This window comes from Tachyglossus aculeatus, chromosome 8 (genome assembly GCF_015852505.1).
Source record: "Tachyglossus aculeatus isolate mTacAcu1 chromosome 8, mTacAcu1.pri, whole genome shotgun sequence".
NCBI classification, from domain to species: domain Eukaryota; kingdom Metazoa; phylum Chordata; class Mammalia; order Monotremata; family Tachyglossidae; genus Tachyglossus; species Tachyglossus aculeatus.
In genome coordinates, this window is record NC_052073.1 from 9,641,158 (window position 1) to 9,660,411 (window position 19,254).

Genomic DNA, 19,254 nt, shown 5'->3' on the forward strand with positions numbered 1-19,254 from the left:
AGTCCCTACCCAACAGTGGGCTCACAGTCTTCGAGGCCAGCATCATCAGCATCAATCGTATTTATTGAGCGCTTACTATGTGCAGAGCACTGTACTAAGCACTTGGGAAGCACAAATTGGCAACATATAGAGACGGTCCCTACCCAACAGCGGGCTCACAGTCTTCGAGGCCAGCAAGAAGTAACACCTGTCTACGCAAAGTTGTGGGGGCGACAACAAGTAACTCCCGTCTGTACAGCAAGGTTGTGAGGCCTACCTACAACAAGTAACTCCAGCGTGGCTCACTGGAAAGAGCCCGGGCCTTGGAGTCAGAGGTTGTGGGTTCAAATCCCGGCTCTGCCAATCGTCAGCTGTGTGACTTTGGGCAAGTCACTTCACTTCTCTGGGCCTCAGTTACCTCATCTGTAAAATGGGGGTTTAAGACTGCGAGCCCCCCCGTGGGACAACCTGATCACCTTGTAACGTCCCCAGCACTTAGAACAGTGCTTTGCACACAGTAAGCGCTTAATAAATGTCATTATTATTATTATTATTACAAGGCTGTGATAACAGGGGTCAATGAAAATTCACAACCGTCCTGTCGGTCCTCTTTGGTTCCCTGAAGTTCCCATTGCTCATTCCCGCGTTGCTGTAACAACAAAAGACATGGTGGGAATGGGATCAGGGCTGCTTGTCAATCATTCCTCTCTCGGGAGGTGAACGGGCAGGTAGACACCTTCCTCCTTTACTGCTCTATCTGAATTTTGCTAATATGTTTTGTTTTGTTCTCTATCTCGCCCTTCTGGACTGTGAGCCCGCTGTTGGGTAGGGACCGTCTCTATATGTTGCCAACTTGTACCCCCCAAGCGCTTAGTCCAGTGCTCTGCACACAGTAAGCGCTCAATAAATACGATTGAATGAATGAATGAATGTCTCCGACTCATCGTCCCTATCTGCGTCACCACCTTGGGTTCGCGAACCCCGCGGCCGATTTACACCGGTTAACTTATTTTGCACCCTGTCGATAATAACAGTAAGCACTTAACAAATACCACAATTATTATTATTATTATTATTACAGTAAGCACTCAATTAAACATGAGTCGGTTGTGGGCAGGGATTGTCCCTCTTTATTTTTGCATTATACTTTCCAAGCTTATTACAGCGCTCGGCACACGGTAAGCACTCAATAAATACGAATGAATGAATGAATGATTGGATGGCTTAGCGGAAAGAGCCTGGGTTTGGGAGTCAGAGGATGTGGGTTCTAATCCCTGCTCTGCCACTTGTCTGCTGTATGACTTTGGGCAAGTCACTTCATTCAATCGTATTTATTGAGCGCTTACTGTGTGCAGAGCACTGGACTAAGCCCTTGGGAAGTCCAAGTTGGCAACATATAGAGACGGTCCCTACCCAACAGCGGGCTCACAGTCTAGAAGGCAGGTGAGGCGCAGCAAGAATGAGAACAGAAAAGTTGGCTGCAAAGCCCTGGGTTGCCTGTACTCATTCATTCATTCAATCGTATTTATTGAGCGCTTACTGTGTGCAGAGCACTGTACTTAGCTCTTGGGAAGTCCAAGCTTGCAACATGTAGAGACGGTTCCTACCCAACAGCGGGCTCACAGTCTAGAAGGGAGTGAACGAATGAGTGAGTGAATGAATGAATGAGTAAAGGCCTTCTCAGACTGAGCCCCTTCCTTCCTCTCCCCCTCGTCCCCCTCTCCATCCCCCCATCTTACCTCCTTCCCTTCCCCACAGCACCTGTATATATGTATATATGTTTGTACATTTTTTTTACTCTTTATTTATTTATTTATTTTACTTGTACATATCTATTCTATTTATTTTATTTTGTTAGTATGTTTGGTTTTGTTCTCTGTCTCCCCCTTCTAGACTGTGAGCCCACTGTTGGGTAGGGACTGTCTCTCTATGTTGCCAATTTGTACTTCCCAAGCGCTTCGTACAGTGCTCAGCACATAGTAAGCGCTCAATAAATACGATTGATGATGATGATGAATGAGTAAATGAATGAATGAATGAATGAATGAATGAGTAAATGAATGAATGAATGAATGCGTAAATGAATGAGTAAATGATGAATGAATGAATGAATGAGTGAATGAGTAAATGAGTAAATGAATGAGTAAATGAATGAATGAATGAATGAGTAAATGAGTAAATGAATGAGTAAATGAATGAATGAATGAGTAAATGAGTAAAGGAATGAGTAAATGAATGAATGAATGAGTGAATGAATGAGTATATGAATGAACGAGTAAATGAATGAATGAATGAGTATGTGAATGAATGAATGAGTAAATGAATGAATGAATATGTGAATGAATGAATGAGTAAATGAATGAATGAATGAGTATGTGAATGGATGAATGAGTAAATGAGTAAACGAATGAGTAAATGAGTAAACGAACGAGCAAATGGATGAATGAGTAAACGAATGAATGAATGAGTAAATGAATGAATGAGTGAATGAATGCTCCTGTATATATGTCTATATGTTTGTACGTATTTATTACTCTATTTATTTATTCATGTTACCGGTACATATTTATTCTATTTATTTTGTTGATATGTTTTGTTTTTTCGTCTGTCCCCCTTCTAGACTGAGCCCGCCGTTGGGTAGGGACCGTCTCTCTCTCTCTCTGTTGCCGACTTGTGCTTCCCAAGCGCTCAGCCCGGCGCTCCGCACCCAGCAAGCGCTCGGTAAATACGAAGGAAGGACTACCAGCCGTGTCCCCTAGGGGGCGCGGCCGTCCGTGGCGGGCCGGGCGGTGGGGGGGGTCACGTGTGCGGGTCACGTGCCGGCGGCGGGCGGCGGCTCCTCCTGGGCCTTCCGGGCCACCGCGGGCGGGCGGGCGGGCTCCGGGGGCCAAGATGGCGGCCGAGCCGCGGCGCCCGGGTGGCGGCGGGGACGGCGCTCCTCAGGGGGCCGCCGCCGCCATGGACTCCGCCGCCGCGGCCGCCATGGCCGCCAGGGACTCGTCGCGCTTCACGTGCCCCGTGTGCCTGGAGGTGTACGACAAGCCGGTGAAGGCGCAGTGCGGACACATGTGAGCGGGGAGCGGGGGCTGGGGGGGGAGGGGCGGACCGGAAGCACCAACCGACCTCCCGCAACGGGCGCCCGCCCGCTCACTCACACTCACTCAGTCACTCACCCCCACACTCACCCAGTCAGTCAGGCACACACCCAGTCACTCACTCACTCACTCACACTCAGTCGCTCACACTCGCCCAGTCAGTCACACACTCAGTCACTCACTCACCCAGTCACTCAGTCAGTTCCTCACCCAGTCGGTCATCAGTCACACACTCACTGTCCCTCACGCCCACACTCAGCCAGTCAGTCAGGCACACACCCAGTCACTCACTCACACTCAGTCACTCACACTCGCCCAGTCAGTCACACACTCACTCACACTCACCCAGTCACTCAGTCAGTCCCTCACCCAGTCACACACTCACTGTCACCCACACTCAGTCAGTCAGGCACACACCCAGTCACTCACTCACACTCACTTAGTCACTCACACTCGCCCAGTCACACACTCAGTCACTCACTCACACTCATCCAGTCACTCAGTCCCTCACCCAGCCAGTCACACACTCACTGTCACCCGCACTCACCCAGTCAGTCAGGCACACACCCAGTCACTCACACTCACTTAGTCACTCACACTCACCCAGGCAGTCACACAGTCACTCACACTCACCCAGTCAGTCAGTCCCTCACCGTCAGTCACACGCTCAGTCACACTCACCCAGTCACACAGTCACTCACACTCACCCGGTCACTTAGTCACTCACCCAGTCACACACTCACTGTCACCCACACTCACCCTGTCAGTCAGGCACACACCCACTCACTCACTCTCACTTAGTCACTCACCCAGTCACTCACCCAGTCAGTCGCACACGCAGTCACTCACTCACACTCACCCAGTCACATACTCAGTCACTCACCCAGTCACACACTCACTGCCACTCCACCCAGTCAGTCACACACTCACTGTCACCCACACTCACCCAGTCACTCAGTCATACACCCAGTCACTCACACTCACACTCACCCAGTCACTCACTTAGTCACACTCACCCAGTCATACACCCAGCCACTGAGTCACTCACACTCAGTCACACACTCAGTCACACACTCACTGTCACTCACACTCACCCAGTCACTTAGTCACACACCGTCACTCACACTCACCCAGTCACTCAGTCATTCGCACTCACCCAGTCACACACCCAGTCAGTCACTCACCCAGTCAGTCACACACTCACACTCATCCAGTCACTCCGTCACCCACTCACACTCACCCAGTCACTGTCAATCACACATCCAGCCACTCACTCAGTCACTCAATCAGTCAGTCATCTTTATTGAGCACTCACTGTGTGCAGAGCACTGTTCTAATCAATCAGTTGTATTTATTGAGTGCTTACAGTGTGCAGAGCACTGTTCTAAGCGCTTGGGAAGTACAATTCAGCCACCGAGAGAGACCATCCCAGCCCACAACGGCCTCACAGTCTAGAAAGGGGGAAACAGACTCAGAACAAAACAAGTAGGGTGGGCATCAATAGCGTCAGTATCGATAAGTAGAATCGTAGATATTCATTCATTCAGTCATCTTTATTGAGCACTCACTGTGTGCAGAGCACTGTTCTGAGCACTTGGGAAGTACAATTCAGCCACAAAGGGAGACCATCCCTGCCCACAACAGGCTCACGGTCCAGAAGGACATCAAAATGAGTAAACAGGCAGCAGTAGCATCACTATAAATAAATACATATATATATATATATATATATATATATATGCACATCATTAATAAAAAATAAATGCAATTATAGTTATAAATATGCACACAAGTGCTGTGGGGCAGAGAGGGAAGGAGTCGGGGTGATGGGGAGGGGGAGCAGAGGAAAAGAGGGGCTCAGCCTGGGAAGGCCTCCTGGAGGAGGTGAGCTTTCTTTAGGGCTTTGAAGGGAGGAAGAGAGCTAGCTTGGAGATTTTTGAGGTTGGGGGGGGGGGTGCGGTGACATGCCCTGAACAGGCATGGAAGGGTTTGGAAAGATAGAACTCAAAAGAAAGGAACTTTTCATTATTATTGTTATTATTATTATTTTGCACCAGACACTGGACTAGTCGCCGAGGTGGATGAGAAGCAGCGTGGCTTAGTGGCCAGAGCCCGGGCTTGGGAGTCAGAGGTCGTGGGTTCTAATCCCGCCTCCGCCACTTGTCAGCTGGGTGACTTGGGGCAAGTCACTTCACTTCTCTGGGCCTCAGTTCCCTCACCTGCAAAATGGGGATTAAGACCGTGAGCCCAGTGTGGGACAACCTGACTGCCTTGTATCTACCCTAGTGCTTGGAACAGGGATAGTGATGGTAATAATATGGTATTTGTTAAGCTCTTACCGTATGCCGTGTGCTTTTCGAAGTGCTGAGGTAAGTACGTGCAAGTCGGGTTGGGACACAGCCCCTGTCCCACACAGGGCTCACAGACTCCATCCCCATTTTACAGATGAGGGAACCGAGGCCCAGAGAAGTAAAGTGACATGCCCAAGGTCACACAGCAGAGAAGTGGAGGAGCTGGGATTCGAACCCATGACCATCTGACTCCCAGCCACGGGCTCTGACCGTTAGGCAACACTGCTTCTCCTTCTGTCCCTTTCCCCCACCGCCCCCCTAATCAGTCCCCTTAATAGTAATATTTATGCTGTTTTGTTAAGTGCTTACTATGGGTCAAGCACTACTGGGCTTGGGAGTCAGAGGTCATGGGTTCGAATCCCAGCTCCGCCACGTCAGAGGTCATGGATTCGAATCCCAGCTCCGCCACTTGTCAGCTGTGTGACTTTGGGCAAGCCGCCTCATTCATTCATTCATTCAGTCGTATTTATTGAGTGCTTACTGTGTGCGGAGCACTGTACTAAGCGCTTGGGAAGTCCAAGTTGGCAACATATAGAGACGGTCGCTACCCAACAGCAGGCTTACAGTCTAGAAGACTTCATTCATTCATTCATTCAATCGTATTTATTGAGCGCTTACTGTGTGCAGAGCACTGCGCTAAATGCTTGGGAAGTCCAAGTTGGCAACATATAGAGACGGTCCCTACCCACTCACAGTCTAGAAGACTTCACTTCTCTGGGCCTCAGTTACCTCATCTGGAAAATGGGGATGAAGACTGTGAGCCCTACGTGGGACAACCCGATCACCTTGCATCCCCCCCAGCACTTAGAACAGTGCTTTGCACATAGTAAGTGCTTAACAAATACCATCATTATTATTATTATTATTAGTGAACGGTGGTGTAGATACAAGACAACCAGACTGGACACAGCTCCCGGCAACACCTATGGGACATTTTACGGGCAGTTTACTCCCACTTTACAGATGAAGGAACTGAGGCACGGAGAAGTCAAGCGACTTGCCCGGCGTCACACAGCAGGCAGACAGCAGGGCGGATATTTGAACCCAGGTCTCTTGACTTCCAGTCCTGTGCCCTTTCCACTAGGCCAGGCCGCTGACATTTCTCAAGTCTGATGCTAGAAGCCGTTGGGCAGAAAGATTAGCCTTTGTCCAGGGAAATGGCACCTGATAGTTAAGAAAGTTGACCCAGGGGGAGGGGAGGCTTGAAGACTAGACTAAGCTCCCATGGTGGGTAATAATAATAATAAAATAATAATAATAATAGTGGGTAGGGAATGTGCCTATCAACTCTGTTGCTTTGTCCTCTCCCAAGCACTTAGTACAGTGCTCTGCATGTAGTAAGCGCTCAGTAAGTACCACCGATGAAAAAAACTTTCTTTTTCTCCAGGTGAAGGGGGAGCCAGGGACTGCCCAATCTCTTCTGTCGGAGAAGCAGCGTGGCTCAGTGGAAAGAGCCCGGGCTTTGGAGGCAGAGGTCACGGGTTCAAATCCCAGCTCCGCCAACTGTCAGCTGTGTGACTTTGGGCAAGTCACTTCACTTCTCTGGGCCTCAGTTACCTCATCTGGAAAATGGCGATGAAAACTGTGAGCCCCCCGTGGGACAACCTGATCCCCTTGTAACCTCCCCAGCGCTTAGAACAGTGCTTTGCACATAGTAAGCGCTTAACAAATACCATTATTATTATTATTCTGTCCCGACACCCCCTCTCCCCCACCCCCAGATCACTGCTCTCTGGTTACGCCATGTCTTTTGGGTCTCCCCTTATTAATAACAATAATAATGGTATTTGTTTGGCACTCTTACTATGTGCCAAGCACTGTTCTAAGTGCTGGGGTAGATGCAAGGTAAGCAGGTTGTCCCACCTCGGGCTCACAGTCTTAATCTCCATTTTACAGACGGGGTAACTGAGGCACAGAGAAGTGAAGTGACTTGCCCAAGCCGTTGGGCAGAAAGATTAGCCTTTGTCCAGGGAAATGGCACCTGATAGTTAAGAAAGTTGACCCAGGGGGAGGGGAGGCTTGAAGACTAGACTAAGCTCCCATGGTGGGTAATAATAAAATAATAATAGTGGGTAGGGAATGCGCCTATCAACTCTGCTGCTTTGTCCTCTCCCAAGCACTTAGTACAGTGCTCTGCATGTAGTAAGCGCTCAGTAAGTACCATTGATGAAAAAAACTTAATTTTTCTCCAGGTGAAGGGGGAGCCAGGGACTGCCCAATCTCTTCTGTCGGAGAAGCAGCGTGGCTCAGTGGGAAGAGCCCGGGCTTTGGAGTCGGAGGCCATGGGTTCAGATCCGCAGACTGGCGGCGGAGAGCCAGAATTAGAACCCACGTCCTCTGACTCCCAAGCCCGTGCTCTTCCCACCAAGCCATGCTGCCTCTCTTCTGCCTTCTCCGCCAATTTTCAGTCCCGCTTCCCTGATGCATTTAGAGTTGAGCGCCTGCCTCCAGCGAGGAAGGGCAAGCCCCCACAGCCCCCATCTCCGTCTGGCTCTTGTCTTGTTTTACGCTGACGAGTCGTCTCTGGCCCGTAGCGACTCGGTGGACACATCTCTCGCAGAACGCCCCACCTCCATCTGCAGTCGTTCCGGTAGTGTTTCCTTGGTAAAAAATCGGGACGTGGTTTACCGTTGCCGCCTTCTGTGCGGTCAACTTGAACCTCCACCCTCGACTCTCTCCCACGTCGCCGCTGCCCGGCGCGGGGGAAGTTTTGACTTGTAGCAGATGGCCTTCCACTCGCCAGCCGCTGCTCAATAATAATAATAATGATGGCGTTTATTAAGCGCTTACTATGTGCTGAGCACCGTTCTAAACGCTGGGAGGGATACAAGGTGATCAGGTTGTCCCACGTGGGGCTCACAGTCTTTATCCTCATTTTACAGATGAGGCCCAGAGAAGTGAAGTGACTTGCCCAAAGTCACCCAGCTTAGGGAAGCAGCATGGCTCAGTGGAAAGAGCCCGGGCTTTGGAGTCAGAGGTCGTGGGTTCGAATCCCAGCTCCTCCACATGTCTGCTGTGTGACCTTGGGCAAGTCACTTAACTTCTCTGCGCCTCAGTTACCTCATCTGTAAAATGGGGATTAAGACTGTGAGCCCCACGTGGGACAACCTGATCACCTTGCATCCCCCCCAGCGTTTAGAACAGTGCTTTGCACATAGTAAGCGCTTAACAAATGCCATCATTATTATCATTATTATTATTACCCAGCTGACAAGTGGCGGAGCCGGGATTAGAACCCATGACCTCAGGCTCCCAAGCCCGGGCTCGTTCCGCTGAGCCACGCTGCTGCCCAGGCTTTTAACGGAAAGGACAGGTCTCTGCTTGACTCTTCCTCCCGTAGCCGAGACTGGCAGAGGACTGGAAAATCTGGGATTTTGAGAGGGGCCCATCTGGCTCCGCAAGACAAAAATAAGCCAGCGTGATGGCCTTTTTCTTTTTCCAGTCGGATTTTATCTTTTCAGTTGGGATGGAAACGTTAAGTTGTTTCTGGACAATATTCACGTCAGTGTTGCACTGTTAATTCTTTCAAAAAAACACAAAACGGATACCATCGTGTTTTAACCCTCTTGGAATGGAGGAGAGGAAAGAGACTAGGGAGGGTTAGCCTAAGGAAAAATAACTCCCCAGGTCAAAGTTCTGTAGCCGGTAGTGATTTAAGGAAGGATATGGCAGTTTTACTTAGATTGTGTCAGAAGTCTCGTTGTGAACTTCTGCTTCTTGGCCGAGTTTGGGACCAGTTTCGGTAGCGGGTCTGCACTAAATATGTTAGTGATGTCTAAAGACCCGCTGAAAGGGGTCTTCAAGATCTTTCCGTAGTGTGAGCTGTTGTCTTTCCCGTTGCTTTAGTTTTTGTTCCGCGTGCCTGGAGGAGTGTCTGAAGCCGAAGAAACCCGTCTGTGGGGTGTGCCGCAGTCCTCTGTGGATTAAAGAACGGGCCAGGGAGCTTGAAAGTCAAATTGAAAGGACCGAGACAACTTGTAATGGCTGCCATAAAAATGTAAGTGGACAATGAAAGTGGAATTGGGAGCCATCTCCGTGGTGCTTTTGTGTGACAGGCGTCCTTTAAAAATGCAGTGAGTCCCGTGGACGCAGATGAGGCGAAGTCATCATGAGAATGTCTGGATTCCTGCACTTCTGCCTTCGGCGGTTTGGGGCTTTTGGTGTAGATAAGTGGATGTTGAGAGAGCTAACTATGGTGTTACCGAGACCATTCAAACTCTTAAGGCCTAAGGGAAGTGTTTTCGTCAGGCAGTAATAATATTAATTAGGGTCTGAAGCGTTTAGTCGGTACCAACCACTGAGCAAAGCGCTGTGATAGAATCAGATCAGACACAGCCCCTGACCTACATTAAGCTCCCAGGCCAAAGGGGGGGGACGGGACACATCAATCAATCAATCGTATTTATTGAGCGCTTACTGTGTGCAGAGCACTGTATTAAGCGCTTGGGAAGTGCAAGTTGGCAACGTATAGAGACAGTCCCTACCCAACAGTGGGCTCACAGTCTAGAAGGGGGAGACAGAGAACAAAACCAAACATATGAACAAAATAAAATAAATAGAATAGATATGTACAAGTAAAATAAATAGAGTAATAAATACGGACAAACATATATACATAAAATTGAGTGTTTCCGCCCGGTTTCGAACCGGGGACCTTTCGCGTGTGAGGCGAACGTGATAACCACTACACTACGGAAACTACACATGGATCGAATCCCTATTTTACGGATGAGGAAGCTGAGGCATAGAGAGGTTAAGTGACTTACCAAGGTCACACAGCAGGAGCCCAGCCGGGATTCGAATCCAGGTCTCCTGACTTCCAGTACTATATTCTTTCCACTAGACCCCAGTGCTGCCAGACAGACTGATAGACTGGGTGAGGCGGGAGGGAGATGGGAATTGGCAGAACTATTTCGGAAGAGTAGATTTCAACAAGCGTTTTTAGCTGGCTTTTACAGGCAAAAGTCATCTTCTCAGTAGAGCCCCCAGAAGAACGTTGTTTTCTCACATTTCTGCAGACTTGGGTGTTCTGTCTTCCTCTTGTTACTAGTCACGTTTTACAGAGTAGCAAATTTAAGAGTCTTCAGGCTTTGCGGCTCATGAGCCAGAGAGCAGATCTGGAGGGTATCTTCAGTTTATCAAATCAGTTGTTGTACTAATTAGCGCGAGCGGCTCTGGCACTCCCGCCTCAAAGCCTTTCTCTCCCAGCACATAATAAGATGTGGTTCCTGGCATGTGCTCAGAGAGAACCCTTAAATCACCTACAACTGCAATTGACCGTAACGTCTCCCCTACATACCGAGTGTGCGTATCCGGAAAGCAGAAAGCACCTCGTAAAATAAAACATACCCCGCTGGTTTCCGGGGAATCCCTCTGTGGGGAAGCGGGGAGCTGGAATCCTTAAACCTCATCATTAACCAAAAGCTGAATAACAAGCCATTCCAGTTAGAGCAATCGTTTTAATAAGGAGCAGTGTAACCGTTTCACCCTCTGTATTAAGGAGAGGCCTCAGCCAGGCCTGGAGGCCATTAGAAGCTGTCGCTCCCTGTCACCTGCCCGTCCTGCACCTGTTCAGTTTTCCTGTTGTGCCCATCTCCCTCTCTAGCAGCCGAGTGTGCGGTGAGCTTCGCTTTCGTCCAGTCCTGGCATTGCAAGAATTCAGGAAGGATAAGGTCCCCGACTCAAAGCCAGCCCGGCATCTTCGCCTCCGTCTCTGTAGCCCCGGCCCCACCTGGGCTTGGCCGACCTCCAGGTTTCTCACCCAGCCACTCTCCTCCTAGGGTGCTATCTCTTCTCTCGGTCACTCTGCCTCTGAGTTGGTAAGCAATTGCTAACCTCGGTTGTACGTATTGCTCCCTCAGCTGTTCCTTTCCAAGCTGCGAGAGCACGCGGCGTCCTGCGGCAAATACCAGAGCCTGCTAATGGAAGATGTTAAAGCGGCCTCTAAAGATGTGTCTCGTCAGCAGAGGTGACTATGCCGCCATTCTTATATTAATGATCATAGCAATCCTAATCGTAGTCCTTGTTCATCATCATCATCATTTGTATTTATTGAGCGCTTACTGTGTGCAGAGCACTGTACTAAGCGCTTGGGAAGTACAAGCTGGCAACATATAGAGACAGTCCCTACCCAACAGTGGGCTCACAGTCTAAAAGGGGGAGAGCTTCAGTGCTTACTATGTGCTGAGCACAGGGGAAGAGGCAAGTTAGTCAGGTGGGGCATAGCCCCTGTCCCACATGGGGCTGACAGGCTAAGTAGGAGGAAGTAGGATTTAATCCCCATTTTACAGATGAGGGAACTGAGGCACGGAGAAGTGAAGCGACTTGCCCGAGGCCCCACAGCGGGCGGGATTAGAATCCAGGTCCTCCGACTCGCAGGCCCGTGCTCTTTCCGTTGGGCCACGCTGTTTCAGCTTAGCTGCTGCTTAGGCTTGTCGTACGATTTTAGTTGCCGGGGAAGTCCCCCGTACTGTAGCCGGCATCTAGGTAAAAGCCCATAAAGGTCCAGAAGTTTACAGAGGGGGACTTCCTGCCCCTCGTTATAAGTATTTCCCTTTTTCCCTAAATCCTCCCTGTATCTGGCTGGGGTCCCACTGACGTCGCCGGGTGAGCCGTCGGCAGCCTAGGCAGGTGAGGAGTGAGCATTTCGCTGCTCTAATACACTCCCGGATTTCCCCCCTTTACCTTCATGCAGGCTAGCCCAAGTTGGGCCATCCTGGCTGTAGAAATAATACTTGAAAGTAACTGTGCTATTTGATGATGATGATGGTGTTTGTTAAGCGCTTACTATGTGCAGAGCACTGTTCTAAGGGCTGGGAGGAGATACAAGGTGATCAAGTTGTCCCACGTGGGGCTCACAGTCATAATCCCCATTTTGCAGATGAGGGAACTGCGGCCCAGAGAAGTGAAGTGACTTGCCCAAGGTCACACAGCAGACGTGTGGCGGAGCTGGGATTTGAACCCGTGACCTCTGGCTCCAAAGCCCGGGCTATTTGTTAAGCACTTACTAAATGTCAAGCGCTGAAGCAGCATGGCTCAGCGGAAAGAACCCGGGCTTTGGAGTCAGAGGTGATGGGTTCAAATCCCCACTCCGCCAGTTGTCAGCTGGGTGACTTTGGGCAAGCCACTTCACTTCTCTGAGCCTCAGTTACCTCATCTGTCAAATGGGGATTAAGACTGTGAGCCCCACCGTGGGACAAGCTGATCACCTTGTAAACTCCCCAGCGCTTAGAACGGTACTTTGCACATAGTAAGCACTTAATAAATGCCATTATTATTATTATTATTAATATGCAACTTAAGTCAGATACGGTCCTTGTGCCATATGGGGTTCACAGCCTAAGTAGGAGGGAGAACAGGTATTGCATCCCCATGAAGAAACTGAGGCCCAGAGAAGTTAAGTGACTTGCCCAGGGTCACCCAGCAGATGAGTGGCAGAGCTGGGATTAGAACCCAGGTTCTCTAACTCAAAGGTCCATGCTCTGTCCACCAGGCCTGCTGCTCCTGAAGTATAATTATGGTATTAAAGTGCTTACTATGTGTCAAGCACTGCTCTAAGTACTGGGAAAGATGCAAGTTTATCAGGTTGGATGCAATCCCTGCCCCTCATAGGAGCAGTGCATGAAAGAAAGCCTAGGAACAAAGGTGCCTTGTAATTACAACTTGTACTTCCCAAGCGCTCAGTACAGTGCTCTGCACACAGTAAGCGCTCAATAAATATGATTGAATGAATGAATTGATTACGCAACAAGGTTGTAAAAGACTTTATGGTTTCAAAATGTAGGTGTTTTAGCCTTACGGATCGAAAGGCGTGCATGCATGCGTGCGTGCGTGCGTGTGTGTGTGTGATCTGTAAGACTTCACTTCTTAACTGGAAGAGGTGTTCAGGTCCAGGTTGAATGTACAGGGAAGTGCTTAGTGTTAGAAATATAGCCCAGTTCCGTGGACTCCCTCCGGTTCACGAGGTATGAAGCGCATCATCTTAATAAAGAGCAGAGTCGTTTTTGTGCTTTTTGTGTCAGGGTTTGTCTCTGCTCTCTAGGGACGTCCCAAACCGCTTCACTTTTCCTTGCCCTTACTGCTCGGAGAAGAACCTGGATCAGGAAGGACTAGTGGAGCACTGCAAAAAGGACCACAGCCTGGACGCTAAATCAGTGGTAATGGGGATGGTGTATTGGGATTGGCTTCGGCGCGTTGGGGAGCCTCGTGAAATGGACGGAGGTCCCGGGACGGGGGTGGTCCAGTAGATGGGAGGGAACTAATTCGGAGGAGGCCAGCACGTCGATCGCCACATCTGTCTTGCCAGCCGGCCTTAGAGGTAATGGGTGACTTTGTTTCCCTCTCGATTTAATTCTAGAAGAAGAATTCTTTTTTTCCCCGATAGTTTTTGGATTAGTGCCGTGGGGCTTAAAATTGCACCCTCAGGCTAGTGGAGGAAACTGAAAGGCAGCCTCTTGTCAGTCTTAGCCCGGTGGGTCTGCCTGGGGGTTCGTTGGTGGGCTTTTCAGACCCCTTAAATAATAATAATAATAATGATGGCACTTATTAAGCGCTTACTATGTGCAAAGCACTGTTCTAAGCGCTGGGGAGGTTACAAGGTGATCAGGTTGTCCCACGGGGGGCTCACGGTCTTCATCCCCCATTTTGCAGATGAGGTAACTGAGGCCCAGAGTCACCCAGCTGACAAGTGGTGGAGCTGGAATTTGAACCCACGACCTCTGACTCCAAAGCCCGGGCCCTTTCCACTGAGCCACGCCGCTTCTCCAAATAGAGAATGTGCTTATGAGGTTGGACTTCTTGAAGGGATTGGATAACTCTGCCTCTCTCTGTTTAAAGGTTTGTCCAATTTGTGCCTCGATGCCCTGGGGAGACCCTAACTACAGGAGCGCCAACTTTATAGAGCACATCAAAAGGCGGCATCGGTTTTCCTACGATACCTTTGTGGTAAGTAACGGGCGTGGACTTTGATCTTTCCCTGCTGCCTTAACTGGGTTTTTCAGAGAGGTCAGGTGATCCTTCTGACCGCCCATTACTTCCCCACTCTCCTCCCATCTTCCCCCACATTCCCCCACATTTAACATTCACCCCGGTTCCTGCTGGGTCTGATTTAGGAGGAAGTGGAAGCTGTTTCTGTCTTAAAATAGATATTAGCCAAGCTGCACTAAAGAATGCCAAATTCTTTAAAACGGGCGGGTGCGGTTTTGCCAAATGGAGGATAATTTCCATTCAGCGTGTTGCAGAAACCACGAAAATGCGCCCTACTTGCTTTTTCCCGGCTGGAGATCCGCTCTCTCTCTACATACAACGCCCAAGGGTCGAGTTTCTGCTTTGGTCTGAAACGGTTCTCTGGGCATCGCGCTGGCCCAAAGTGTTTGTTTGAAAAATCGCTTTCCCCACCCTCCAACCCTGTGTGTGTTTAGCCAGAGCCGGGCTACTAAATTTCGGGCTCTCCTTCAAGACGAATGACCACACCGGCCGCTTGAAATGGGGTCAGCTCCTTCTCGGGGGACGGGGGGGGCCTTGGTGGTGACCCAAGGCAGGGCAGCCCCAGCTGGTTGGGAAATTTCTGTGGGACGCAGACTCTGGACCAAAACGGCAAGGATCAAGGCTCCAAATAGGGACACGGTGACATCCGCCCCTTTGGTTCATGTTGCAACTCTAGGCGGTTCTGTTCTTACTCCGAAACATTTCATCTCATCAAAGGCCGAACGCCCTCGGAGATCACAATGTCCCCTTGGGCCCTGGGCTCCGAGAACATCGGGTCAGTCGTGCTGGGGAAAACTAAAACTCCTTCTCTGTGTGAACCGACCCTAATGAATTCTGGCAGGCGCCCCTCCGTCTGTTCCCTTCCGTTATTGGGAGATCCCGGGCTTCAAATGGATTTTCTTCCGATAGGATTATGATGCCGACGAAGATGACACGATGAACCAGGTCCTGCTCCGTTCCTTGATGGATAAATGAACCGAGGGCGCGGCTAGGCACTTGAAATCCGGAGCTTCCATCGCCTGAATGAAAACAAGCAATCTTGACTTCTCTTCACCATCGCCACGTTAAAAATGGTGTAGACTGTAAAAGCGACCGAATTTGTTTATTTGTGTGTGTGTGTGTTTCGTGGGGGCCGGGAGAGTTGATGTTTAAAGCCCAGTTCCTCCTCGGGTTTGTCGCTGCGTCTGCGGGCTACACTGTCGACCTCCTCTCCTTTCGTTGCAGCTCATCTGCTTCTCTGGTTTTCTGGTTCCTCCTCCGGGGAACAGAACGTGTTTTCCTCCTTTGCCCCTCTGCTTTCATCCCTCCCCCTGTCCACCTTAGTTCCATGCTCTTTGTTTCAGCCGTTATTTCCTCTGAGCCAGCAGTAATTTCCCAGGGCCGGTGGCCCAGCTGAGACCATGAAATCTCATTTTCTTATCCTCAGGAATGTGGGCTTTGGACACAGGTGTGTCCCGAGCCGCGATCAAACTTGGGGAGTATCATGGGACCAGCAGTTGGTGGGGGGGGGGGTGGCGCTTGTTACTCGCTTTGTCTGCCGATGCCTGGGTTTTTCTTCCAAGAAATCCTTTTAACTGAGCAGATTTAATTTAGCAGGGTTTAGGGTTCCTATTAGCTCTCAGTAACATTTTCCTAGCACTCTGACTCTTCCAGAAGCTTTCCGGTGCAATCTTGGGTTCAACACGTACACGGTGCCCTGTGGGAGAAGGTTTGACCCTCCATTTATCAGTTGCTTCTAGGTTAGAAGTTGAAATGATCTTTATTTGTAAAGGAGTTGGGGGAGAGGGAGGGAAGTTTTTTTCACTTAAGTTGTTTTCAATCTCTGAGATTTACTTTTCTTATGCAAACGGTAGTAGAAGTCTCCTTCTGCATTTTCTTACATCCTCGGCTCTGGGCTTGTGTAATAAGGTATTAAGATCCAACTTGGAGGATCCAAAAGCACTCAGAAAAACCGTGGTGAAGCTTGGCTTTTTAATGCTTCAATTTCCAGGATATTTTTTTTTTACACTCTTTAAAAATTGTATTAACCTTGGCCAACATATGTAAATTTCGAATGGCTCCCTGGTGAAAGTGGTTTTAAGACAAGAGCCTCGTTTTGTACATTCCTAGCGTAAAGGAAATCAGAACGGTCACAGACCCGTACGCACAGGTATTTGAATGTAATGCACGGGCAAAAAAGCACCGTCCAGGAATAACCGTTCTTTGCACAAAGTTTAAAAAGGTCTCTAACCACCTTTCAGGTCTACAATCCCTCTTAGTGCTTGGAAGAATCATTCAGGGGATTAGAGAGACGCTGCGAGGCTCACAGAAGGAGGCACAAGGCCGAGGCGGATGGTATTCTGAATAGCTTCTGAGGGGAAAAGTTGAATTCCCAGGGCGGAGGCCGGTCCCTGTTGCCATCGTGGCCCAAAGGTTTGAAACTGGGTGTTTGCCACTGTTCCGAGCCAACCCCACTAGTTTCTAGTAGTTTAAGCGCGATAGGATTTTTTTTTTTTTTGGCCAGTGACCCGTCTTCCCACTGTACCGGTGGCCGGCCGCTGCCTGAGGACGATAAACTGTTTGGAGGCCCCCGAAGGATAGAGGTTAGCTGACCGCCTTACTAGAAACCCTGAATTTAATATCATCCGCACAGGTGATTATATCCTCCGTCGGGGGCTGGTCCGTGACTCGAGTTGGAAAGTTGGTCCACGGTTTTGCTGGTGCTGTGAATTCCAATGATATTTTGTACTAAGTGCACTTCTTGTATTTCTTATGAAAATGACTTTTCTGAAAGTGAGAGCTCGTTTTGTTCTGGCTTTTATAAGGCAATGTAATGTATAAATAAATTCAGTGACATAACTCCAAGGTGTGGGGTGTTGTTTTGCCAAGACCTGGTCGTGGGTCAACAAATACCACAAGTGGACATGTGTTTAATAATCAGTCGTATTTATTGAGCGCTTACTGTGTGCAGAGCACTGTACTAAGCGCTTGGGAAGTACAAGTTGGCAACATATAGAGACAGTCCCTACTCAACAGTGGGCTCATAATGTAATGATGCGCTAAATGTAATAATAATAATGGCATTTATTAAGCACTTACTATGTGCAAAGCACTGTTCTAAGTGCTGGGCAGGTTACAAGGTGATCAGGTTGTCCCACTGGGGGCTCACAGTCTTCATCCCCATTTTCCAGGTGAGGGAACTGAGGCCCAGAGAAGTGAAGTTACTTGCCCAAAGTCACACAGCTGACAATTGGCAGAGCTGGAATTTGAACCCATGAACTCTGACTCCAAAGCCCGGGCTTTTTCCACTTAGCCATGCCGCTCATCATTAGATGCACATGCACATTAGATGCACATCTTTAACAAAATAAAAAGAATAGTAAGTATGTACAAGTAAAATAAATAGAGTAATAAATCTGTACAAACATATATACTTTTTATATACTCCCCCTTTTAGACTGTGAGCCCACTGTTGGGTAGGGACTGTATATGTTGCCAACTTGTACTTCCCAAGCGCTTAGTACAGTGCTCTGCACACAGTAAGCGCTCAATAAATACGATTGATTGATTCTAGACTGACTTCTAGACTAGACTGTGAGCCCTTCTAGACTGAGCCCACTGTTGGGTAGGGAATGTCTCTATATGTTGCCAACTTGAACTTCCCAAGTGCTTAGTACAGCGCTCTGCACACAGTAAGTGCTCAATAAATACGATTGATTGATTGATATACAAGTGCTCCTGGGGTAAGGTAGAAGATCATCTGATCAGAAACAGGCCCCATCTCTCTCAGGGCTCACAGTCTGAGAAGGGAGAACAGGTAGCAAATCCCTTCGTACGGATGAGGAAACTGAGGCTGTGGCTTACCCAGATTTACTCCGGCAGAGGAGGGGAATTTTGTTAATATGTTTTGTTCTCCCCCTTCTAGACTGTGAGCCCACTGCTGGGTAGCGACCGTCTCTATATGTTGCCAACTTGTACTTCCCAAGCGCTTAGTACAGTGCTCTGCACACAGTAAGCACTCAAATACGATTGATTGATTGATTGATTGATTGAAAGAGCCATAGTCTCCTGACTCAAAACAAGTTTTTCCCAGAGGGCTACATTACCTCCCACTTGGGGTTTCTGGATTAATCTCTGACTTTGGCGTTAATGTTGGGATTCTTTCTCTTCCCTGGATCCTCTTCCTGTAATAATAATAATAATGGCATTTAGTAAGCGCTTACTATGTGCCAAGCACTGTTCTAAGCGCTGGGGAGGTTACAAGGTGATCAGGTTGTCCCACGGGGGGCTCACAGTCTTGATTGATTGATCCAATTTGGAACAAGTCCATGATTCTGAACAAAAATGCCTTATTTATCGGATTCTTTTGAATCAAGAGTTCCCTGCCACTTGATGTTGTGCACTGCGCTAAGCATTTGAGAAGTACAGCATAAAGAAGTGAAACATTCCCTGCCCGCAACGAGCTTACACTCCAAACAGGGGAAACAGGTGGAAAAATATTTACAACTGAGGTCATCAAAACGTAAATGAGTGTTAGAGTGTAAACTGATTAGTGAAAGAATGACTAGGCCCTGTTTGGCCTTAAGAGTACTGTGTAATAACACAGTAAGCGCTTAATAAATGCTATCATTATTATTATTATTATTATTATTATTATCTGTTTGGGGTTCTCCTCACATGCGCTTAAAAAGAGACCTAGCTTTAATAATTCATTCTTTCATTCATCCAATCATATTTGAGCACTTACTGTGTGCAGAGCCCTGCACTAAGCACTTGGGAAGTCCAAGTTGGCCACATATAGAGACGGTCCCTAGTCAACAGCGGGCTCACAGTCTAGAAATAATAATAATAATAGCATTTATTAA

The 19,254-nt window shown here is 48.7% G+C and overlaps 1 protein-coding gene and 1 non-coding gene across 2 annotated transcripts; one reads left to right on the forward strand and one right to left on the reverse strand.

Annotated features, from left to right (window-relative positions):
* The first annotated feature begins 2,904 nt into the window (after positions 1 to 2,904).
* RNF114 (ring finger protein 114) lies at positions 2,905 to 17,248 on the forward strand. The gene is made up of 6 exons (XM_038750410.1): positions 2,905 to 3,047; positions 9,272 to 9,422; positions 11,287 to 11,393; positions 13,467 to 13,581; positions 14,261 to 14,368; positions 15,320 to 17,248. Exons 1-6 carry the CDS (start codon positions 2,938 to 2,940, stop codon positions 15,383 to 15,385), a joined length of 657 nt encoding a protein of 218 aa, XP_038606338.1. The 5' UTR covers positions 2,905 to 2,937; the 3' UTR covers positions 15,386 to 17,248.
* On the reverse strand, positions 10,052 to 10,124 carry TRNAV-CAC. Its single transcript has one exon. It is a non-coding gene; the product is annotated as a tRNA-Val (tRNA).
* Positions 17,249 to 19,254: the final 2,006 nt, after the last annotated feature.